General features: G+C 45.6%; 2 protein-coding genes across 4 annotated transcripts; both read left to right on the top strand.

The window, feature by feature from the left end:
- The first annotated feature begins 2,522 nt into the window (after positions 1-2,522).
- On the top strand, positions 2,523-8,564 carry LOC123959272 (isocitrate dehydrogenase [NAD] subunit alpha, mitochondrial-like). 3 transcript variants are annotated; one of them, XM_046033226.1, is made up of 11 exons: positions 2,523-2,619; positions 3,504-3,569; positions 4,152-4,235; positions 4,307-4,421; positions 4,494-4,681; positions 6,127-6,260; positions 6,347-6,449; positions 6,550-6,614; positions 6,699-6,783; positions 6,951-7,103; positions 8,014-8,564. In XM_046033226.1, the coding sequence occupies exons 1-11, from the start codon at positions 2,593-2,595 to the stop codon at positions 8,095-8,097; spliced, it is 1,104 nt and encodes a 367-aa protein (XP_045889182.1). In that variant the 5' UTR covers positions 2,523-2,592; the 3' UTR covers positions 8,098-8,564. The 3 variants fall into 3 exon arrangements, with proteins under 3 accessions (XP_045889182.1, XP_045889181.1, XP_045889180.1); XM_046033225.1 differs by lacking the exon at positions 2,523-2,619 and adding an exon at positions 2,810-2,890; XM_046033224.1 differs by lacking the exon at positions 2,523-2,619 and adding an exon at positions 3,267-3,293.
- A 1,485-nt stretch (positions 8,565-10,049) lies between these two features.
- On the top strand, positions 10,050-20,503 carry LOC123958859 (ras-related protein Rab-8B). The gene is made up of 8 exons (XM_046032559.1): positions 10,050-10,559; positions 15,298-15,358; positions 15,438-15,498; positions 15,638-15,715; positions 16,100-16,189; positions 17,453-17,518; positions 17,592-17,642; positions 18,690-20,503. Exons 1-8 carry the CDS (start codon positions 10,436-10,438, stop codon positions 18,777-18,779), a joined length of 621 nt encoding a protein of 206 aa, XP_045888515.1. The 5' UTR covers positions 10,050-10,435; the 3' UTR covers positions 18,780-20,503.
- The last annotated feature ends 3,896 nt before the right edge of the window (positions 20,504-24,399 follow it).

The following is a 24,399-nucleotide window of genomic DNA, read 5'->3' as shown; positions in this document are numbered from 1 at the left end:
AAACAATATAAAGGAGAGTTGATCTGTACAATATTTACATTATTAACAGAATTGTAATGAAGAACGGTAGTAGTGAATAAATAGTAGTAATAATGAGTACTGGTAGAGCTCATGTGGGATGGATTACAAATCCTTAAAAATCCTTAAACAGGGCAGTATAAGGGTTAAAAACTGCAGTATTGGGATCAAAAGAAGAGTTGAGAAAGAAGCTGTGACTCCTCTTTCTCTCAAATCAGAGTGACTCCTCTTCCTCTTAGAGGATCTTTGTGACTCCTCTTCTTCACAGATCAGAGTGACTCCTCTTCCTCACAGAGGATCTTTGTGACTCCTCCTGCTCTCAGATCAGAGTGACTCCTCTTCCTCACAGAGGATCTTTGTGGCTCCTCTTCCTCTCAGATCAGAGTGACTCCTCTTCCTCACAGAGGATCTTTGTGCCTCCTCTTCCTCTCAGATCAGAGTGACTCCTCTTCCTCACAGAGGATCTTTGTGACTCCTCTTCATCTTAGATCAGAGTGACTCCTCTTCCTCACAGAGGATCTTTGTGACTCCTCCTGCTCTCAGATCAGAGTGACTCCTCTTCCTCACAGAGGATCTTTTTGACTCCTCTTCCTCACAGAGGATCTTTGTGGCTCCTCTTCCTCTCAGATCAGAGTGACTCCTCTTCCTCACAGAGGATCTTTGTGACTCCTCCTGCTCTCAGATCAGAGTGACTCCTCTTCCTCACAAAGGGTCTTTGTGACTCCTCTTCCTCACAGATCAGAGTGACTCCTCTTCCTCACAGAGGATCTTTGTGCCTCCTCTTCCTCACAGTTCAGAGTGACTCCTCTTCCTCTTAGAGGATCTTTGTGCCTCCTCTTCCTCACAGATCAGAGTGACTCCTCTTCCTCTTAGAGGATCTTTGTGGCTCCTCTTCCTCTCAGATCAGAGTGACTCCTCTTCCTCACAGAGGATCTTTGTGCCTCCTCTTCCTCACAGATCAGAGTGACTCCTCTTCCTCTTAGAGGATCTTTGTGACTCCTCTTCCTCTCAGATCAGAGTGACTCCTCTTCCTCACAGAGGATCTTTGTGGCTCCTCTTCCTCTCAGATCAGAGTGACTCCTCTTCCTCTTAGAGGATCTTTGTGCCTCCTCTTCCTCACAGATCAGAGTGACTCCTCTTCCTCTCAGAGGATCTTTGTAACTCCTCTTCCTCACAGAGGATCTTTGTAACTCCTCTTCCTCTCAGATCAGAGTGACTCCTCTTCCTCTCAGAGGATCTTTGTAACTCCTCTTCCTCTCAGATCAGAGTGACTCCTCTTCCTCTCAGAGGATCTTTGTGACTCCTCTTCCTCTCAGATCAAAGTGACTCCTCTTCCTCACAGAGGATCTTTGTGGCTCCTCTTCCTCACAGATCAGAGTGACTCCTCTTCCTCTTAGAGGATCTTTGTGCCTCCTCTTCCTCTCAGATCAGGGTGACTCCTCTTCCTTACGGAGGATCTTTGTGACTCCTCTTCCTCTCAGATCAGAGTGACTCCTCTTCCTCTCAGATCAGAGTGACTCGTCTTCCTCACAGAGGATCTTTGTGACTCCTCTTCATCTTAGATCAGAGTGACTCCTCTTCCTCACAGAGGATCTTTGTGACTCCTCTTCATCTTAGATCAGAGTGACTCCTCTTCCTCACAGAGGATCTTTGTGACTCCTCTTCCTCTCAGATCAGAGTGACTCCTCTTCCTCACAGAGGATCTTTGTGACTCCTCTTCCTCTCAGATCAGAGTGACTCCTCTTCCTTACGGAGGATCTTTGTAACTCCTCTTCCTCACAGATCAGAGTGACTCCTCTTCCTCTTAGAGGATCTTTGTGCCTCCTCTTCCTCACAGATCAGAGTGACTCCTCTTCCTCTCAGAGGATCTTTGTGACTCCTCTTCCTCTCAGATCAGAGTGACTCCTCTTCCTCTCAGAGGATCTTTGTAACTCCTCTTCCTCTCAGATCAGAGTGACTCCTCTTCCTCTCAGAGGATCTTTGTAACTCCTCTTCCTCTCAGATCAGAGTGACTCGTCTTCCTCACAGAGGATCTTTGTGACTCCTCTTCATCACAGATCTTTGTGACTCCTCTTCCTCACAGATCAGAGTGACTCCTCTTCCTCACAGAGGATCTTTGTGACTCCTCTTCCTCTCGGATCAGAGTGACTCCTCTTCCTCTCAGATCAGAGTGACTCCTCTTCCTCACAGAGGATCTTTGTGACTCCTCTTCATCACAGATCTTTGTGACTCCTCTTCCTCACAGATCAGAGTGACTCCTCTTCCTCACAGAGGATCTTTGTGACTCCTCTTCATCACAGATCTTTGTGACTCCTCTTCCTCACAGATCAGAGTGACTCCTCTTCCTCACAGAGGATCTTTGTGACTCCTCTTCCTCTCAGATCAGAGTGACTCCTCTTCCTCTCAGATCAGAGTGACTCGTCTTCCTCACAGAGGATCTTTGTGACTCCTCTTCATCTTAGATCAGAGTGACTCCTCTTCCTCACAGAGGATCTTTGTGACTCCTCCTGCTCTCAGATCAGAGTGACTCCTCTTCCTCACAGAGGATCTTTGTGACTCCTCTTCCGCAGCAGAATGGCAGGCAGCGCGTGGAGGTCAATGGTAAGAAATAGCTGATTTATAAAGAACAGAGAACCCTGAGGAGGAGTCAAACAGTCTTCTGTTTCAGGTTCTGTGGGTTCTTTGTGAGCGGACGTGTCGGCTGTTCTGTTAGTGCGGGTTCGAGTCTCTGAAAGCGGCTTTAACCGCTGTCGTCAGCTCGTTAGCATATCAGCTAACTCCTGCGTGTCCTTCAACGTGATGAGAGATGCAGGAGCTAGCAGAGCTAGCAGAGCTAGCAGAGCTAGCAGAGCTCACTGTTGTTGTTCACCAGGTCTGTCACGACTTTCTCCGCATGTTCACTAACACCACCGGGAAATTACAAACTGTCACCGCCGGCCGAGGCTCCGGTGAGGCGGCCAAGACTCCTGTAGAGAATCTGCTAATTTAAGGTTCCTTCGCACTTTGGGCAAAATCCAAACCGCGTAGAAAAGAAAAGAAGAGTTGAGAAAGAAGCTGTGTTCCCACTGTTAAATTCGGCTAACATGAAATCCTCCGTATTTTTGTCCAAATACACACAAAATGAGGAAACAAGACAACATGTCCCTCCTGTGGGACAGGACGGACACAGTAAGATGAAGATAAACAGGGGAAACGTTAACATACGTGTTTTCTTCCCGATACATGTTACTGGAATTAACATCAGACCTTTCTCTGAATCCGTGATGGTGAAACCGGTTAGTCACTAAAAGTTCACTGGAAATGAATAACATGAAGACTTTGTTGGTTTATAATAATAATAATTTATGATAATCACCGTTTCTATCGACCTGCTGTTCATCGATAACAAAGAACCCTGAAACTAATGAATACCTGTGCAGACAGCTTTTAGTGAAACACAGGAAGTGAAAGCGTTTGTGGTTAAAGTGACCTTCATGTCTCCTCAGCTGACCCAGGTGGTGGGGGGGGCCCTCAGGAGACCCGCTCTGTCTTCAGCTGCCTTTTCCAGAGGGGTGAGTAGTTCAGGGTCCAACCGGACACCAGCCTGCTGTGACACACGCACGCACACACACACGCACAGTGAACCCCAGGTTGAAGGTGTGGTCAGAGTGTGATTGGGTGGTGATGGAGCAGTGGATAAGACGTGCCTTTGGTGTGAGAGACCCTGGTTCAATCCACCAGTGTGTCCCTGATCAAGACACTTAAAGGCGTGCGACCTCTGATGAATCTGCGTGATATGATCTGCTGATATGAGCCAACTGCAGATAAATCAATACCTGATTAATTAATGATTAGAAAAGAGGTTGATGCTTCAGTCACGTTGGGAGTGTTGTTGTTGCATAGTTTGTCCACCAGGAGGCGCTCAGCAACAGACCCACCTCAGCTGATCAGCTGTTGATTATTTTAGGAGTCACTGAATTTTCTTGGTGAAACGTTTTTATAACGATCAACAGATTATTTGAAGCTGTCGTTTTTTCTCGCTGAGGTCAGGACGACATGAACTCGCGTTCAAAAATCTAATGGCCGATAAATCAGATTTCTTTTAAATCAGCCGCCACGGCGAGGCTCTCACGCCGCCGTCTCTCTGTCTGCAGATGCAGACCGTCACTCTGATTCCTGGAGACGGGATCGGGCCGGAGATCTCCACGGCGGTCATGAAGATCTTTGAAGCGGCCAAAGTGAGTGTTCTGAAGAAGCGGCGAACCTGGTGAGTTTCAGAAGCTTTTCAATGTGTTCTTTTGACCCGCAGGCTCCAATCAGGTGGGAGGAGAGGAACGTGACGGCCATCAAGGGACCCGGCGGCAGATGGATGATCCCTCCGGACGCCAAAGAGTCCATGGACCAGAACAAGATCGGACTGAAAGGTCTGGTGAGGCTCAGAGCCGCGCTTCAGATTCAGTTTTCTGTGAGTGCCCCCTAAACGTTGTGTCCTCCAGGACCCCTGAAGACGCCCATCGCCGCAGGTCACCCCTCCATGAACCTGCTCCTGAGGAAGACCTTCGACCTTTACGCCAACGTGCGACCCTGCATCTCCATCGAGGGCTACAAGACCCCGTACACCGACGTCAACCTGGTGACCATCCGAGAGAACACGGAGGGCGAGTACAGCGGCATCGAACACGTGGTGAGTGTTCGGGACGCAGAGACGGGTTCAAACCGGACTCACCTGTGACCTGCTGCACCGTGACGCAGCCGCGGCGACGTTAGCGAACGTGTTCTCGCCGAGGGCTCGATAGGTCGTTTATAAAAAGCTAACGCTACGTTCAGCCACCGTCTCCTGCCGGACGGCGAGCGTTGCTTCGTGCACGCCGCCTGAACGTGAACACACTTCACTACAGGTTACAAAAAGGCAAATACTGGAGAGCTCCTGCTGCTCGATCTTTACTGGCATCAAGAGTTTATTCTGACCAGAAAGTTATCGTTTTTAGTTTGAGGACGTTGCGTCACTTTAAATGTTGCTACGCAAGGAATTGTGGGACGGCGTCACCTCCTTTCCTTTAGTGAAGGATGTTCCGGTGTTCCTACGCAGAAGGAGGTGAGGAAGCACTGAAGCACCACAAAGACAAAAACACGTTTAGAGCCTCCTCCACCTGCTGCTCCGAGGCAGAGTCTCAGTCTGGAGCCGCCACGAGCCTCCAGACCAGATCCAGGACTCACCAGGTGTGACACTGAGATCAGGTGACTGTGAAGGCTGCAGCATTTATTACTCACCAGACCGCTCAGTGACCCTGAAGCTCTCGGTCTTTAGCCCAGCTATTCCAGAACAGTTTAAATTCTGACCTTCTGTCGTTCCCCAGACACGCTGATAAATGACTGTAAACAGGAAATGTTTCCATCTGAATCGCAGCACAAACAGAAAAACGGCTCAAACGTCTTCAGTGTAAAACGAAAGTTTAAAAAGTGCTGACAAACTGAAAATACTTGATGACTCAACTGTGCGCTGTTATCAGATACTCGGATAGAAATGTAACTACGCGTCACGGCGACTCAGACCACATCATTTCCTCTGAGCTCACAGGAAGCGCTCAGTGCTCTGAAGCCAGTTTCACTGGCGACCAAACCAGCAGCTGTAACACGACGGATACTTTCTTTAGAGCGCCAGAACAGCCGCGTCAGTTTGATCCATTCAGTCCATAACATCGTCGACAAAGTGGACGCTATAACGCCACCGCCAGCTCGTGCTTCAGAATCACAGACACCAAACTAAGAGCACAGAGTTTCTCTAAACTCCAACTCTTTTCCCCTCCTGATTATTGTAATTCTGGGCGACGGCAGCTTCATCTGCAGTTTAGCAAAAAGAAAAGCTGATCGGATCCGACAAAAGTTCTTAATTTGTTTGTAGGAACGTGTTGAGGTCAAATCTTTTGTTTTGTCTTTGAAAAGTTAAAAGATGAATCAACTTTTTTCATAAATGAGCAGATGAAAACCGTTCAAGCTGAAGATGAGTTTCAGCCGGACTCTTGTGAGTGAAACACGGTGGACCGACCCAGACCCCGAATCCAGCCCGGGAGTCTCTCGGCTGACTTCCTGTGGTCGTTCTGTTCTGAAACTCCGGTCTCGTCGTTGTAGATCGTGGACGGCGTCGTTCAGAGCATCAAACTGATCACAGAGGACGCCAGCAGACGCATCGCAGAGTACGCCTTCGAGTACGCCAGGAACAACCAAAGAACCAGCGTGACGGCCGTCCACAAGGCCAACATCATGTGAGTATGAACCCAGCAGGACGATGGCGGGTTAACGGGTTGGCGACTGGATCGGTAACTCTCTCTCTCTCTCTCTGTCCGTCCAGGCGGATGTCAGACGGGCTGTTCCTCAGAAAGTGTCGCGAGGTGGCCGAGAACTTCAAAGACATCAAGTTCACAGAGATGTACCTGGACACCGTTTGTCTCAACGTGAGTCTGAGAGTCCTGACCCTGCCGGTGAAGTCACATAAACATGCTCTCTAGTTTAAAATGCGAACTCTGGTTCTGACCTGATGCTTCGGGCTTTCAGATGGTTCAGGATCCGACCCAGTTCGACGTGCTGGTCATGCCCAACCTGTACGGAGACATCCTCAGGTCAGTCCGTCCTCCTGCACCGCGTTTGTCTTCATGTTCTGCTCTGAGGGTTCAGTGTTGACTCCATGTCTCGAACTGTTGCAGCGATCTGTGCGCCGGTCTGATCGGAGGCCTCGGAGTCACTCCCAGCGGGAACATCGGCGCCAACGGAGTCGCCATCTTTGAATCGGTTTGTTTCTCCATTTTTTTTTTTTTTTTTTTAATTTCAGTTCGTTTCAGCTCTGCAACAAACTTTAATAATCAACATGTTTCTTTCTTCCTGTGAATGAAAAGATGATTAAAGATTTAGAAGAAAAGTAAATTCAGCAGCCTGAACAGAATCTGCTCCTCCTGCAGGTCCACGGCACCGCCCCCGACATCGCCGGCCTGGACATGGCGAACCCCACCGCCCTGCTGCTCAGCGCTGTCATGATGCTGCGCCACATGGGTCTCCATGACTACGGCAACAAGATCCAGACGGCCTGTTTCGACACCATCAGAGACAAGAAGGTGAGACTCTGAAGCTCCTCAAGTAGAAACAGGCGTTTGGGTCACTGACCGTCCTGCGTCTCTACGCTAAACTGTACTCCAAGACGCCACGGCAGCTTCCTGCACGCCGCACGCTCATCAGAGGCTTATTCAGAAAGCAGAGAGGTCCGTGACTCATAGGGGGCAGTCGAGTCAATGAAGCCTGGACCGGGTTCAGTTCAGACCCAAGAGAAGACTGTGAATGTGTCTCTGAGGAGTCGTGAGTGGCCCGGTGTCCTCGGATCAGGATCAGGTTTAATGCCAGGAGGTTTTCAACAGACAAAGAATTTGCTTTGGTATTTTGGTCCCAATGAACGTAGAAAGAAAAGTTCTGCAGAGGTCTGGAGTCCTTGCTGCTCCTTAAAAAGTCTGGAAAGGTCTTCAAATTAAATCAGGGCACTTAAGGTATTAAATTTTCCGATGGTGCGTTCAAGGCTGGTGGGAATATTTTCTCACACGGTGGCCTAACACCGTCTTATCAAGGTGCTTTTGTCTGATTAACTGAGTGTTAGACGATGTTTGATATAAGTTTTGTGTTCCGTTATCCCACGGGTTCTGAAATGCTCCAGCGGTACGCAGCGGCTACCTGTGGGGCTATGCTAATGCATCGTTAGCACGTAGCAGACCTGAAAGTTCTGACTCCCTCACATCGTCTCTGTAGTTTAGCGTCACCGCCAGAGACGCAGAGAGCAGAGTCAGTGCGGCGCGTTCGCTGTGTTCCCTGGAAGTTATTATCCTGTCATAGCAATTATCTTCCTATTAAAGTATCGTTTGGGAATTCTGCTGAACAATGAATCAAAATAACCAACTGCTGCAGTGACATGTGATCTACAACATGTGAGGTTGTAACCATGGAAACGGCGTTGTTTGACGAGGCGTGTTTGTACCTCAGGTGCTGACGAAGGACCTGGGAGGAAACTCCAAGTGTTCGGAGTTTACAGCTGACATCTGCCGTCGCATCCAGGATATGGACTGAAGCTGAGGGAGCTGCTCCGCCACAGAGCCACGCCCACCTCCTCCTCCCCCCTCCTCCTCCTCCCTCCTCCTCCACTGCAGAGCGGGTGGCGCTGCAGGGACACAGTCTCCTGAGAGCCTCTGAGTTTTCTTTCTACTGTATTTACATGATGGAAAAGTTGTTGCTTGCTGTAATGAGATGACAGGTGTGGAGGGGGCGGGGCTTCTGCTGCGGCTGCTACCTGGGTGGTGAACACGACGAAAACATTCACAGTAAACATGCGCACAAGTTTTATATGACCAAGATAGAATGCAGATGTGTCTTCATCAGAATAATCTGTTGTAACTGAAATGCCTTCTTATTTATTGTTTCCTGTTAGCGTCTTCAGAAATCTGTGACGAGAACGCTGCTTCACTGACGGGCAGCTGCTCTGTCTTCTTACTGAACGCTTTAGCACATTCAGTCATTAAAAAAGGGCTTTCAAAGGACCAACCTGCGTTTACGTCTTTTTAAAACTCTTTAAAACCACAGAGATCCCCGATTGGCAGCCCACCTCTGTGGACACGCCTCCCTCGGGATGACGTCAGGGCACCACGCCCCCTGTTTCCTGGGCGCGACAAGCTGTCAGAGACAGACCAGAAGACCCTGCATTTTCACCTTCAAAGTAAAAGCGTATCATCTGGCCTGTTCTGACCTCAGAATCGACAGGAAGTCAGAATCTTTGCTATAAAAGCAAGTGAGCAAACATTTCAACCCTCACCTGATATCATACATATAGACATTACTTACTGTGTACTAAGGGTTTGCTGTATCATTGCTTTATCATCACACTCGGGTCACTTTACATGTTGGGACATCATACTTTATTTATACCAGATTATGGTGATGAATATAATAATGAAAAGTAAGAAAATAACAAATATAAGCAATAATATAATATGTAGTTAAATGTATTAAGTAATAAATTAACCAAACACAGAAATTTACCAAAACCAAACCATCAAATAATTAATATATGTCAAATAATTAAAAGCCAAATCTCTACTAACCAACATTATAAATAATGGAGCAACATGGAGATAATGGTTGAGTTTTTATTTTGGCAGTACAAGAGGCACATACAACTTTAAATGGCTGTATTTATTTAATAATACATTTAATAATAATTTCATTTGTAATGCACTTTATATTTTCGCAAATCCCAAAGTGCTACATGATAAAACAGGTAAGTGCTAAAAAAAATTTTAAAAAAAAACTGTCGTTTTTTCTTTTCTAAATACTAAACGTATTTCCCACTCCTACCTGGACCTCCACACCCCGGGTTTACACCTTAACCTGATCTGGATCCAGGGGATGAACCAACAGATCTGGCCTCTGTGTTCACACCTGATTTATTTGATCTGTTCTTGTTCTCCTCACTGAGATCGGATCCATCGGCAAAACCTGCATGTGAGTAATGTGAAGTAGCGCTGAGTTCCCCCCAGACTGCCTTTAAAAATCCCATCGTTTAGCGAGTTGTTGAGTTAGAGAAAACTGTACAAACTCTGTGAAACGCAGTCTACGACAGATTTTTAATTATGTGTCGTCTCTTGTAAATTCGGCCGATGCGACACGTGAAGTTAGTCCCTGCTTTGTGTAAATAATGTTGTGTCTTGGTTCAGTTTCACAGCTGGACTTGTAGTAACGTTTGCAGGGCTGCAGGAGAGGACACAGTAAAGTTGGGCTGGTAGTTTACTCTTTGTCCTGATGAGGGAAGGGTGGAGTAGGACTCGCTCTTAAACATTATATTGTTTGGAAAAGGTCAGACAGCCTTTTACTTCCTCCAGGACCAGGACCTCTGGTTATTATGGAGGAGGGTCCAGCTGCATTTCCCCATTCAGTCGGGGAGGAAACCACTCCGGGGAGGGTCAGGATAAAACAAATAGAGCAAATAAGTAAAAAATGAGACGTGTTACATCAATTACTGGGTGTAATTAGAGCTACAATCAATCGATTAATTGATTATTGCAGTAGTTGTAGTTGTATTTTCAGAGAAGGCAGCTTGTTGAGGCTGTATTGCTGATCATAGACACGCAGAAATTGGTAGGAACAGGTAGAATCTGGAGAATAAAGTTGGTGCGATAAAGAAACCTGCGGAGGTGTTGGTTAGTGTTTTATTCTGAAAGGCCGCACCGGAAGTGTGGTGCGGTGTATTCTGGGTAGCTTGGAGCTGGCTCGTTTCCTGCTTCCTCTCGGTCCCGTTTCAGTGGAACCCAGTCCGGAACCCGCGGCCCCGGTGAACCCAGTGAGCCCAGCAGAGTACCGCAGAGCGCGAGGAGCCCGCAGGCTCCGTTACAGCACCGGGACAGACGGCGGGAAAATGGCGAAGACGTACGACTATCTGTTCAAACTGCTGCTGATCGGGGACAGCGGCGTCGGTAAGACCTGCCTGCTGTTCCGGTTCAGCGAGGACGCCTTCAACACCACCTTCATCTCCACCATCGGTGAGTCCCCTCCCGGTCCCCCGGTCCCCCGGAGGCTCCAGCCCCCAGGTGGACAGGTGTGACACCAAAATGTGTGACCTATCAGATCCTGTGACACAAATGGCAGGTTAAGCGCCAGCGGCTTTGCTGACGATGTGAAGCGGTTTCTTTCTGTTTAGGCACCAAAAGTGACGTTACGGTCAGGAACACATCGTCATTTGGGTGTAGTCACAGAATCTGATGGGTCACACATTTTGGTGTTACACCGGCGGCTAACGGGACGCTCGGTCCCGTTAGCCGCTGAGCAAACGGGAAAGTGAAAGCGATCGGGAGGGGGGCGGGAACTGTGAGCCACGTGACCTTTGCCCCCCCCCGATCAGTTATATTGATCAGTTCTTCAGTTAAAGAACCGCAGCTGTGTGGATGAAGATGTAACTGAAGTACTCGAGTACAACTCTGAGGTACTTGTACGTCACTACTACAAGGAGATACTGTAGTTTTTACTGCGCTACGTGTATCTGACAGCTTTACTCGACAGATTAAAGGAGTTTATAAAATCTGATGTTATGAATGAAACACAGCTGATCGATCAGCCTCTGATGTTTGTTCAGACTCCAAAGTCCAAAACCATGATTTTCACATGTCGAGTTATTTTGCACAAAATGTACAAAACATTATTATTTCTCTGTTTTAGCTGCACATCCAGTAAATTTCTTATACTTTTAGTATTTTACAGGTAAAAGTTAAAACTCTTCATATTGAATCATTTATTATGTGAAAGTTTGATTTCTAGAGCACAAGAGGTGTGGTCATGTGACAAAATGCTCAGCGTGTGAGCTAATCAGCTGCTTTCTTAAAATGACATGTTTCCTGGCAGAGTTTTTAAATATCTGTGTTTTATTTTATCTGTAAATACGTAAAAATAAAGGCTCCGTCACACAAATGAGAAGTTTTCATTGAATAAATCAATGAAAAAACTAGATTTTGAAGAACCGTTAAGTAAACGTCTGAATGTTTGATATATTATCACAATAAAACCAATTATGATATGCAAATCAGTGCATATGTAATGAGGAAGTACCTCATTTACATATTACAAATAAAAAAAATCAAGTTGTAATTGAAAAAAAGCTAGATTTATGTTTCCTTTCAACTTGAAAGGTTTTGTGAGGATAGTATGTGGTATTAGTACTTTTACTGCAGTAAATGATCCCTCAGCGTTGACAAATAATCAGTAAAATAACCCGTACACTTTGTTGGCAGCACTGTAAAGATTACACAGTAGGACTTAAAGCCAGAACAGGAAACATCTGGACGGCAGCAGGGAAATACAAAATAAAGCAAAACGAAATAAAAAAAGGCTGAAAACAGGTGGAGAAGGAACTCCGATCAGCTGATCGATGGAAGTGATTGTTGTTGATTTGAGTCACTCGTGCACACGTATGGCGTATGTGTGTGCGTCACGTCCTCCCAGCCACAGTGCTGAGTACGCCGCCTCTGTCTTCCTGGTGGAAACAGGAAGTGGGAACTGTCACAGTGACAGAGAGAGGTGTGTGTGTGTTTCAGGTAAAGCTGCTCTGACGTCATGTGGTCTGATCTAAAGGTTTGATCAGGTTCAGGAGACAGAGGGGGGGACCCTGTTCAGGACAGACAGACAGGAAGTGGATGTGGTGTGCAGCCAGAGGTCATTGACCTGCTCCGCTGCACGTTTCCGTAGCAACCAGCAATAACTGGGTTTCACTTCCTGCTGACGGAGCGAGAGAAGAAAGCAGGCGTGGTGGGGGACAGGTTTCTGAACCAGCTGGGACCTGAGATCAGTCAGTCATTAGCGTTAGCAGCCTGGCATTATTTTATATACATGAATGGGGTCCAGACTTCAGTGGAAGCTGGAGCGGTTTGAATCAGGCCGTCCCCGTCACACCGTCAGGCGCATGAGGGCTCTCTGTAGACTCTGCCTGAGGGAATTACCCACAGTTCAACAGGTGACGTCAACTCAGCCTGTGAAGGTTCAGGCTTTAGGGTGGAGACTGGGATTGAGCCCCTGATCCAGGTCTGACAATACGTGTGTCAGTCCTCCTCGCCCACGTTCCTCGGGTAACAGAACCTCACCTATGATCACCTGCTCCGGTCAGACAGAACCTGCAGTTTCTCTTCTGACATCTTATGGCTCAAACTATCAGTCTGATCCAGAACCTGATGCAGGCAGGTCAGTAATGAGACCCAGACCTGCAGCGCTCCTGTTTTTTGTCCCAGCGCTGGTTAAATGTGTTTCTATGGATACTCTGGCAGGTAGAGCCAATCAGCTGATCCGCATCCAGCTGGCCAGACTGGACCAGAGAGGGTCAGGGTGGGGAGGAGGTTTACTCAGACCTGGTCCAGCTCCTCGGCCCTCTGGGCAGGAAGCGCTTCTCCGCAGCAGGAAGGAGCGTTTGGTCAAATTTGCCTGTTAAAAATGTCTGTGACTTCCTTTTTACCCACCCGGTCAGCTGACAGACACCCAGAGCTGAGAAACAAATGCACCTCAGAGTTTGATTCACCAGCTGGGAGGGGAGACCTGGTTAAGGTCAGACGTAGCCTCTGTTCAGGTCAGACTCCTGTGTGTATGTACCCAGGTATTTACATTGTTTTTAAGGTTTTTAGGTGGTATTTACATTGTTTTTAAGGTTTTTAGGTGGTATTTACATTGTTTTTAAGGTTTTTAGGTGGTATTTAGGTGTTTTTAAGGTTTTTAGGTGGTATTTAGGTGTTTTTAAGGTTTTTAGGTGGTTTTAAAAGGTTTTTAGCTGGTATTTAGGTGGTTTTAGGTGGTATTTAGGTGTTTGTAAGGTTTTCAGGTGGTATTTAGCTGTTTTTAAAGGTTTTTAGGTGGTATTTAGGATGTATTTAGTTGTTCTAAAAGTATTTAGGTGTTTTTAGGGGTTTTAAGGTTTTTAGGTGGTATTTAGGTGGTATTTAGGTGGTATTTATTATGTATTTAGTTGTTCTAAAAGTATTTAGGTGTTTTTAAAAGGTTTTTAGCTGGTATTTAGGTGTTTTTAGCTGGTATTTAGGTGTTTGTAAAAGGTTTTTAGCTGATATTTAGGTGTTTTTAGGTGGTATTTAGGTGTTTTTAAAGGTCTTTAGGTGGTATTTAGGTGTTTTTAGGATGTATTTAGTTGTTCTAAAAGTATTTAGGTGTTTTTAGGTGGTATTTAGGTGTTTTTAGGTGGTATTTAGTTGTTCTAAAAGTATTTAGGTGTTTTTAGGTGGTATTTTGATGTTTTTAAGGTTTTTAGGTGGTATTTACATTGTTTATAAGGTTTTTAGGTGTTTTTAGGTGGTATTTAGGTGTTTGTAAGGTTTTCAGGTGGTATTTAGGTGTTTTTAAAGGTTTTTAGGTGGTATTTAGGTGTTTTTAAAGGTTTTTAGGTGGTATTTAGGTGGTATTTAGGATGTATTTAGTTGTTCTAAAAGTATTTAGGTGGTATTTAGGTGTTTTTAGGTGGTATTTAGTTGTTCTAAAAGTATTTAGGTGTTTTTAGGTGGTATTTTGATGTTTTTAAGGTTTTTAGGTGGTATTTACATTGTTTATAAGGCTTTTAGGTGTTTTTAGGTGGTATTTAGGTGTTTGTAAGGTTTTCAGGTGGTATTTAGGTGTTTGTAAGGTTTTCAGGTGGTATTTAGGTGTTTTTAAGGTTTTTAGGTGGTATTTAGGATGTATTTAGTTGTTCTAAAAGTATTTAGGTGGTATTTAGGTGGTATTTAGGATGTATTTAGTTGTTCTAAAAGTATTTAGGTGTTTTTAGGTGGTATTTAGGTGTTTTTAGGTGGTATTTAGTTGTTCTAAAAGTATTTAGGTGTTTTTAGGTGGTATTTTGATGTTTTTAAGGTTTTTAGGTGGTATTTACATTGTTTTTAAGGTTTTTAGGTGTTTTTAGGTGGTATTTAGGTGTTTGTAAGGTTTTCAGGTGGTATTTAGGTGTTTGTAAGGTTTTTAGGTGGTATTTAGGTGTTTTTAAAGGTTTTTAGGTGGTATTTAGGATGTATTTAGTTGTTCTAAAAGTATTTAGGTGTTTTTAGGTGGTATTTAGGTGTTTTTAAGGTTTTCAGGTGGTATTTAGGTGTTTTTAGGATGTATTTAGTTGTTCTAAAAGTATTTAGGTGTTTTTAGGTGGTATTTAGGTGGTATTTAGGTGTTTTTAAGGTTTTCAGGTGGTATTTAGGTGTTTTTAGGATGTATTTAGTTGTTCTAAAAGTATTTAGGTGTTTTTAGGTGGTATTTAGGTGTTTTTTAAGGTTTTTAGGTGGTATTTTGATGTTTTTACGGTTTTTAGGTGGTATTTAGGTGTTTTTTAGGTGGTATTTTGATGTTTTTAAGGTTTTTAGGTGGTATTTAGGTGTTTTTTAGGTGGTATTTAGGTGTTTTTTAGGTGGTATTTAGGTGTTTGTAAGGTTTGTAGCTGGTATTTAGGTGTTTGTAAGGTTTTTAGGTGGTATTTAGGTGTTTTTAAAGGTTTTTAGGTGGTATTTTGATTTTTTTACGGTTTTTAGGTGGTATACGCAGTCGTGTTGGACTGACGTGAGAAACCAGAAGTCAGTGTGGACTGATTTAAAGTTTTCAGTAACACAACCAAAGAGTGACCATATCAGGATATTAACCACGTGTTAAAATGTGTCTCACAGGGTTCTTTTAAATGAACGAGTCACTTCCTTCCTGCATTCAGGTGCACAATGTACATATTTATACCCGTGTGTGACCGTTGTGTCTCTGGTGTTTCAGGAATCGACTTTAAAATCAGGACGATCGAGCTGGACGGCAAGAAGATCAAACTTCAGATCTGGTGAGTGTAAGCACGATCAATGATTGGATCAGCTGAGGAAGACGTGACTTTAACCACGGTCTGCTTCCTGTTCCTGCAGGGACACGGCAGGTCAGGAGCGCTTTAGGACCATCACCACGGCCTATTACAGAGGAGCCATGGTAAGACACGCCCCCTCCTGCTTCCCTCTCTGCTATTGGACAGATGATGTGTTGTGATCAGTTCAGGAGCTACATGTCACCACGTGGTCGGGCACTTCACTTCCTGTGATGATGTCACTTCCTATCTTCTGTGTTCCAGGGCATCATGCTGGTCTATGACATCACCAACGAGAAGTCCTTCGATAACATCAGGAACTGGATACGCAACATCGAGGAGGTACGCCGCTCTGACATCACAGCTGCTCCGTGGGCGTTGAACTCTGAAGGTTCAGTCACGTTACGCTTCTTGTTTCGGCTGGCGTTTCACCTGGGCGTTCTTATTCATGATCATTAGTTATTGATTACCTGCGTCAGAGCTGGGAAGCTTCGTCAAACGGAAACTTAACGTGATTGAATCTTTGGAGCCGAACAGTGATGTCACTGCTCACGTTTGAGTCCTCGCCACATTTCTTCTTCTTCTTCTTCTTCTCGGCTTCATTTTCCATCAGCTGTTTGATCAAAACATATTGATGACATATAGATGGCCTGTTGTGGTTTCTGCTGAGATGTTTTGATGTTCGGACGGCGACAGTAACGACCGCAACGTTTGTGTCTGTGTCAGCACGCGTCTTCAGACGTGGAGAGAATGATTCTGGGAAACAAGTGTGACATGAACGACAAGAGACAAGTGTCCAAGGAGCGAGGAGAGCAGGTCGGTGACCTTTAGTTATATTTATAAAAGAAATGAGACTTGAAACAACAAAAAATATTTTAATAAAGGTTTTAAGTTTCAAAGAAAATGGAATACAGTGTGGAAAGAACGCCGCCATGTTTGTAGTTCTTCTATGAATCTAAGTCCAGTGGAAAAACCTCGAATGGTCCAAAAGTTAAAAACAACATTTACGTCACCAAAACATAAATATAATATACAAATATAAATATTTGGATCTAAAATGAACAAATGAATGATTATTTCACTGTAGGATCAGCCGATGACCAGCTGCTCTGTCTGCCTTCATTAATATCATATATAATATATATATAATACAGAACACATAAAGCTTCTGAGGTGAATTAGCAGGCTGTTTGAAAATTAGAGGTATTTGTACTTGAGTATTTTCTCCTTCTGCTCCACCTCAAAGGGAGATCTTGTACTTTTTACTTCACTTTATTTATCTGTCAGCTTCAGTTACTTTACAATGTCAGATTTTTACACACTAACACATGAAGAGTTTATAAAATATGATGTTTAGTTATACATGTAACACTTTATACAGCTGGTACATTAGTTGATGGAAATAAATTTAATTGGGAACTATTTTAAAATTCATTGAAGTCATTTTTGATGTAAAAACATTTCAAGATTAGCTGTTTTTCATTTTAATTATTTTAGGAGTCACTGTGACATTAATACATATTTTCATAATGTTTCCTAATGGAGAAAATAAGCAGCATATTAATCCATAATCAAGTATTAGTACTTTGTAAAAATGTGTTTTATTTCCTTCCACTGCTGCAGAGTAACTTGAAGCTCATTATTAATCTCTGAAATCTACATTATTCCTCAGTTTTCTTTACTTTGTTTTTACCGTCTTTGGTTGTTCTGCATCCCTGGAAGGAAACATTTCTACAGTGACACCTTAGGACAGCCTGTTGATCCACCTCCGAAGCTTTATGTGTCTATATTATATATGAAATTAATGAAGGCAGACAGAGCAGCAGAAATAATGAAGAAAACTCATTCATTTAATTCTTTAATTTTAGATCTGAAAATGTCAAACATCGTTTTTAACTTTTGGACCATTTGAACTACTTAGATTTACAGCAGAACTACAAACATGGAGGACTTATAAACAGACAGGTAGTGTGTGTGTTGATTTAACAAAAGAAGAGCAACTTGTGGGATTCAAGTTTTTATTGTCTGAACAACAGGATGGAAAAAATGTCTCAGTTTCTGTCTCCTCTTGTTCTTCAGCTGGCCATCGATTGTGGGATCAAGTTTCTGGAAACCAGCGCGAAGTCCAGCATCAACGTGGAGGAGGTGAGTCAGGATCCTGGTACCAGTTCACTTCAGTAGGAGAAGCTTCTTAATGTGCTGCGCTTGTCCTCCACAGGCCTTCATGACGCTCGGCAGAGACATCATGACCAGACTCAACAGGAAGATGGTGAGTTTACTGAAGGACAAGAGGGAGGGACAGGGACGACGTAGAGACGGAAACAAGAGGCAAAGCAGGAGAGAGAAGGACAGAGACGAAGTAGAGACAGAAACGAGGCAAAGCGGTAGAGAGACAAACAAGGAAAGGGACGAGGGAGGGAGAGATGACGTAGAGATGGAAACAAGAGGCAAAGCGGGAGAGAAGGACAGGGACGAGGGAGGGACGAAGTAGAGACAGAAACAAGAGGCAAAGCAGGAGAGAGAAGGACAGGGACGAAGTAGAGACAGAAACAAGAGGCAAAGCGGGAGAGAGAAGGACGAAGTAGAGACAGAAACAAGAGGCAAAGCGGGAGAGAGAAGGACAGGGACGAAGTAGAGACAGAAACAAGAGGCAAAGCGGGAGAGAGACGGACGAGGGAGGGAGGGAGGGACACGGACGACGTAGAGACGGAAACAAGAGGCAAAGCGGGAGAGAGAAGGACGAAGTAGAGACAGAAACAAGAGGCAAAGCGGGAGAGAGACGGACGAGGGAGGGAGGGAGAGAGACGGACGACGTAGAGACGGAAACAAGAGGCAAAGCGGGAGAGAGAAGGACAGGGACGAGGGAGGGACGAAGTAGAGACAGAAACAAGAGGCAAAGCGGGAGAGAGACAAACAAGGGAGAGAGAAGGACAGGGATGAGGGAGGGACGAAGTAGAGACAGAAACAAGAGGCAAAGCGGGAGAGAGAAGGACAGGGACGAGGGAGGGACGAAGTAGAGACAGAAACAAGAGGCAAAGCGGGAGAGAGACGGACGAGGGAGGGAGGGACACGGACGACGTAGAGACGGAAACAAGAGGCAAAGCGGGAGAGAGACGGACGAGGGAGGGAGGGACACGGACGACGTAGAGACGGAAACAAGAGGCAAAGCGGGAGAGAGAAGGAGTAGAGACAGAAACAAGGGGGAGGGACAGGACGAGGGAGAGACATACTGACTCCTGGCTGGTTGGCAGCAGCAGCTGTGTGATTGGAGCAGAGAGCTGTCAGTCATCCTGTCTGTCCTGGTCTCTTCCTGCAGAACGACAGTAACCCTCCTGGAGGAGGCGGGCCCGTTAAGATCACAGAGTCTCGCTCCAAGAAGAGCTTCTTCAGGTGCTCGCTGCTGTAGGCGGAGCCTCTTCTTCTCCTCCGGCTGCTGCAGCGCCCCCTGCTGGAGGACCTGACCTGCGGACACATGAAGAAGAAACATACTGAACCTCAGCTCGAGCTTTACTTCCTGCACGCCGCCTCCTTCTTCTTCTTCTGTTCCTAACTCAGCAGGGGAGGAGCCAATGTTTTTAAAGAGGGAAGATGAAGAGAGCGAGCTGCTTCTTCCAAAGACTGTTTGATAATCAGCTGTTACATCATCGACACCTTTGACCACGAGTGTTTGTGCTAACACGTGTTTTATTAACGCTTCTTCAGATAAAATCTATTGATCGCCTTTAAAAACATTCGTCTCTCTGCTAAAAACTTGACTATCAGCTGTTTGAAATGATCAATAATCAATAACTGATGTGCTCCACGAGAAACAAAGATTTATTTAAATATATCGGCGTGTTGCCATCAGATATGCAGGCTCCTCCTACCGCCACGTTTTCTTTAGTCATTCTTCTTCTGTGGTTAGAAAGACTTCCTGTCAGCTGTTCTCTAGAGAACCCGACCGCTCGCCGTGAAACATCGGTAAACTGTTTCAGGCCGCTGCTCCGCGACGCCAGTTTGTGATTGGTCGGTTTGGAAAGAGTGAGCTGACAGGACGAGTCAGAGCTCATCAGAAGGTTTGAACGGGTCACTGACCTTTCAGACGAGGCGACGTCATCGCCTCCTGCGAGGAGGAAACAAACTCTTCTTGATGCTTTTCTACTTTTTTTTATTGATCCGAGTTGTTTTTCGACTTTTTGCTTGATTCTTTATTTTTGTATGAACCTGAAATATTCCTTCTGATCAGCTGTGATCAATACATTTACAAACTGATCGCACAATCATTCCATTTCCCTTTTTATATCTTCACATGCTGAATTAATAAAATGTCAAAATGATCGAATCCAGCTGAATTATTGATCGACATTTCTTTTTCTGTATATTGTGTTAATCAATTTAATTCTGAAATATTTAATTAATCCATTTCTAAGAGCTTTTTGATGCATAGCTTAAAAAAAAGTTAAGCATTATCAATAAACAGGCGGCCAATATGGATTAATAAACAGAACCGATCTCACTGATCAGCTTTAGCGTCCAGACTTTTTACAGTTTGCAGGTAATGAAGGAAGGTCTGTTCTGTACGAGCGTCTGATTGGCTCAAAGAAGAAAACGTGTTTAACGCTGTCTTGTGTTTACATACTCGTTGCAGTATTATTGATTACTATTATTATTAATCTCACTCCAGCTGCAGAAGTAACATTTGACAAATTACTGATCTGCAAGTTTATTTGTGTATTTTTAACTTCAGTTTTTTTTATTTTGTTTCTGACATTTTTAATCTTTTGTTCTGATTGATCGAACGATCGATTAATCAGAACTCGCCGAGGCTGTTTGTGTTCATCAGGAACATGCAAGACTTCAATAATTTAACTGAAGAATGGAGACTAACAGATCACATCACTTCCTGTTAACTGAACATGAAGTCAAATACAACTGAAAGACACAAACAGCTGATCAGTAACAGATAATTTTGTTTGAAAATGTGTTTATTTGCTGTTTTTTTTTTTTTTTTAAATGGAGTCTGGTTTGTGATTCTGTTTGAACTCTTTGCTAACAGCGCTTTGCAAAACTACTCATCACTTTTTGTTCTGAGCTCTTTGATCGGACAGACCGGAGCTGCAGAAAGATATTAAAAAGGAAGTTTTTAAAAAAGCTCATTTCTCTTTTTGTCGTTTCTTTAATCGAACTCATTTGATCTTTTTGAGCGTCTGAGAACAAACTGAAGTCAGACGATCAGAGCGATTGATTGCTGACTGACGATTGTTGGGACGAAGCTGTGTGATCCACGGTGTCACACGTGTTTTCCATTTCCTGTTGATGTCATCAACGTTTCCTGTCAGCTGTGCGTCTCTGGTCAAGTTTCCTGATGAATGTTTGTAACGACGTGCGACGAGCGTTGGAAACAACGCTGCGTTCATTAATTCAACTCAGAGAACCTGCAGATCAGGTACGATGCTGCTCCAGAACAAACTGGCTGACCAGAAAGAGGAGCAGTAAATGAAAAAATCTTTTCTTTGAATTAAATCTTTTCATTAAATAATCTTTTCTTTGAATTAATAAATATTTTCTTCAAATTAATAATCTTTTCTTTTTATGGCCGTTTCTCTGCAGCAGCAGTCGTTTACGTTTCTGATCGATCAGAGGTTATTTTAATATATAAAAATATGTCCAAACGTCTGACTGTACTGTCAGTATTGATGATCTCTACAGCTGCAACATTCAGTCGACTCATCGATTAGCTATTAAATTAATCACCAATTATTTTCATAATCTTTAATAATTTTCAGTCATTTTTTTCTGATCCAGCTCCTTAAATGTGGATGTTCTCTGGTTTCTGTGACAGGAAGTCTTTGGGTTGTGGATCAAACAATTAGATAAAATGACTAATCGATTAAACAACAATGAACAATCAGTTACCAAGGCGACGACATTCATTTAAATGTCTAACTGAAGATCATACAGAGTTTCTTTTCCACAAAACACCTGCCCAGGAGACCCCTGGAGCCGTCCCAGGAGACCCCTGGAACCTGCACAGGAGACCCCTGGAACCGTCCCAGGAGACCCCTGGAACCTGCCCAGGAGACCCCTGGAACCTGCTCAGGAGACCCCTGGAGCCGTCCCAGGAAACCACTGGAACCTGCTCAGGAGACCCCTGGAGCCGTCCCAGGAAACCACTGGAACCTGCCCCGGAGACCCCTGGAACCTGCTCAGGAGACCCCTGGAGCCGTCCCAGGAAACCACTGGAACCTGCCCCGGAGACCCCTGGAACCTGCTCAGGAGACCCCTGGAACCTGCTCAGGAGACCCCTGGAACCTGCTCAGGAGACCCCTGGAGCCGTCCCAGGAGACCCCTGGAACCTGCTCAGGAGACCCCTGGAGCCGTCCCAGGAAACCACTGGAACCTGCTCAGGAGACCCCTGGAGCCGCCCCAGGAAACCCCTGGAGCCGTCCCAGGAAACCACTGGAACCTGCCCCGGAGACCCCTGGAACCTGCTCAGGAGACCCCTGGAACCTGCTCAGGAGACCCCTGGAGCCGTCCCAGGAGACCCCTGGAACCTGCTCAGGAGACCCCTGGAGCCGTCCCAGGAAACCACTGGAACCTGCTCAGGAGACCCCTGGAGCCGTCCCAGGAAACCACTGGAACCTGCCCCGGAGACCCCTGGAACCTGCTCAGGAGACCCCTGGAGCCGTCCCAGGAAACCACTGGAACCTGCCCCGGAGACCCCTGGAACCTGCTCAGGAGACCCCTGGAGCCGTCCCAGGAAACCACTGGAACCTGCCCCGGAGACCCCTGGAACCTGCTCAGGAGACCCCTGGAACCTGCTCAGGAGACCCCTGGAACCTGCTCATGAAGGGAGCTGCAGCTTCACGGGGAAACTGTTAGAGGACTCAGAGGAGGAGATTTACCTTTTCTCATTCTGGACAGTCTGGACCTGCAGTGAACCGGCCTCCCTCATTGGTGGACCATGGCTTGGTCCCGCCCACCTGCGCCTGAACAGGAAGAAGGATGATCAACGGCTTATAATCAGTGTGTTTGTGCATGTGTTTCCATGACGACCAAAGACAAACACTCACCTGCAGCAGGACGTGTCCCGAGACCAGCAGACTGACTCCAGACCAGCCGAGAGAACCAGATCAGAGCTGTCCCCTCTCAGGTGAGTCAGTTCATCTGTCGGCAGAGATTCTTCATCACTTTGGACTCCGTTTTGCCCGGCGGGAAAAACCAGCAGCAGCAGGACTCAGGCTGATTCAGCAGTGCTGAGAGAGTCCAGCCCTGATTCAGTGAGCTTCCTCCTTTCAGTTTCAGTGTAGTCGTTTCCTCTGACCAGCAGGTGGCAGTGTTGTCCAGGCTGTCTCAGCTTCTCTCTCTCAGTCGTGTCCTTATTTAAACGACGTCCTCGTCTCATTTAGAGGAGACGAGCAGTCTGAATGAAACCAAAGTCACTCCACCTCCCTCAGCTGTGAGGTTTGTGTTTCAGAGTGGTGCTCGGCGGTCTGCTGAGGCTGAATCAGATTCAACTGGGCTCCTTTTTTATGTGTCGCTTAATGATTGATAAGAATTCAAGACTTATATGTGCGGTGGGGGGGGCAGGAACCTTTTTTTGGCTTTTGAAACGGGGTCATGACAGAAAAACGTCGAGCAGCTCTAAGCTGTCAGAGGACGTGCATTTATTAACCTTCTGAGACTCAGTCGTGCTGTTTATCTCGCCGTGGTTTCTCCTTTAACACCTCTGCTGCTACACATCAAGTGTTTCTGTAAAGCTTCAACAGAGAATCTTCTACATCACAACATGTTTATATTCAGTAAGGGATGATTTGATAACCTGAGTCGCCGCTGAGTAATTGCAGTGAAATCGCGGCTGACAGGCAGAGGAGACTGCAGCGAAGCAGTTTTAGAGTCAAATGTTTTGTTAGCGTCGGAGCTAACAGAGAAACTCAGACTGCAGCCAGGTGTCGGTTTTCAACAAACTCATGTTTATTATTCAAGTAAGAAAAGTGACAGCAGACGCCCAGCTGAGGCTTTATTTACACACATGTACAGTTAGTCCAGCTGACCCCGGACCAGCTCAGACTCGAACCTGTCCTCCTCGCAGACGGGCCGAGCTGCCGGCGGGCTGACGCTGGGTCAGCACCACAGAAACAATGAACAGCAGCTACGAGGAGTGGAACTACAGAGTGAGAGAAGCTAACGGCTATTATTTACAGAACAAACTCTACCTGAAGCACAACTACATAAATAACTAGAGTTACACTTTAAACTGCATCAACACAGTCGCTGCTTCAACCGTCCCCCACGCAGCGGGACGCAGACCCACCTGCAGAGACAGAATCAGAACAAACTTCAGTTGTTTGGCCTTAAACAGAAGCAAACGACCTCACTAACATTCCCTCCAAATAAACAGGACAGAACAGAACCCGGCCATCGAGCAAGCCGCCACAGACAAACCTGGCTTCCTACGGAGGAGAGGATGCGCTCACTTTGTCCATCACAGGAAACAAACCAAAGTCAAGTAGTGAGTGTCCAGCTTGTATAACAGTGTAAATTTGCTGTCCCCTCAAAATAAAACATCACACAGCCATTAATGTCTAAACCGCTGGCAACAAAAGTGAGGACACCCCTAAGTGAAAATATCCAAATTGGGCCAAATCAGCCATTTTCCCTCCCCGGTGTCATGTGACTCGGTGGTTTTACAAGGTCTCAGGTGTTAACGGGGAGCAGGTGTGTTAAATTTGCTATTATCGCTCTCACACTCCCTCATGCTGCTCACTGGAAGCTCAACATGGCACCTCATGGAAAATAACTCTCGCTCTACATAAAGATGGCCGAGAATGTAAGAAGACTGCCAAGACCCTGAAGCTGAGCTGCAGCACGGTGGCCACGACCATACAGCGGTTCAACAGGACAGGATCCACTCAGAACAGATTCCTGGAACCAGGTCCTGTGGTCTGTTGAGACCAAGATAAACTTATTTGGTTCAGATGGTGTCAAGCGTGTGTGGCGGCAACCAGGTGAGAAGCACAAAGACAAGTGAGTCCTGCCTACAGTCC

Source organism: Micropterus dolomieu, linkage group LG20 (assembly GCF_021292245.1).
Source record: "Micropterus dolomieu isolate WLL.071019.BEF.003 ecotype Adirondacks linkage group LG20, ASM2129224v1, whole genome shotgun sequence".
Lineage (NCBI taxonomy): Eukaryota > Metazoa > Chordata > Actinopteri > Centrarchiformes > Centrarchidae > Micropterus > Micropterus dolomieu.
This window is presented reverse-complemented; position numbering and strand designations above follow the sequence as displayed.

Coding starts and splice junctions, on each gene's coding strand:
- LOC123959272 (XM_046033225.1), top strand. CDS start 2,825: ATGCAGGAGCTAGCAGAGCTAGCAGAGCTAGCAGAGCTAGCAGAGCTC. Junction 4,682..6,126: donor ACAGCGGCATCGAACACGTG/GTGAGTGTTCGG, acceptor TCGTCGTTGTAG/ATCGTGGACGGCGTCGTTCA. Junction 7,104..8,013: donor ACACCATCAGAGACAAGAAG/GTGAGACTCTGA, acceptor TTTGTACCTCAG/GTGCTGACGAAGGACCTGGG.
- LOC123958859 (XM_046032559.1), top strand. CDS start 10,436: ATGGCGAAGACGTACGACTATCTGTTCAAACTGCTGCTGATCGGGGAC. Junction 16,190..17,452: donor CCAAGGAGCGAGGAGAGCAG/GTCGGTGACCTT, acceptor CTTGTTCTTCAG/CTGGCCATCGATTGTGGGAT. Junction 17,519..17,591: donor CCAGCATCAACGTGGAGGAG/GTGAGTCAGGAT, acceptor TGTCCTCCACAG/GCCTTCATGACGCTCGGCAG.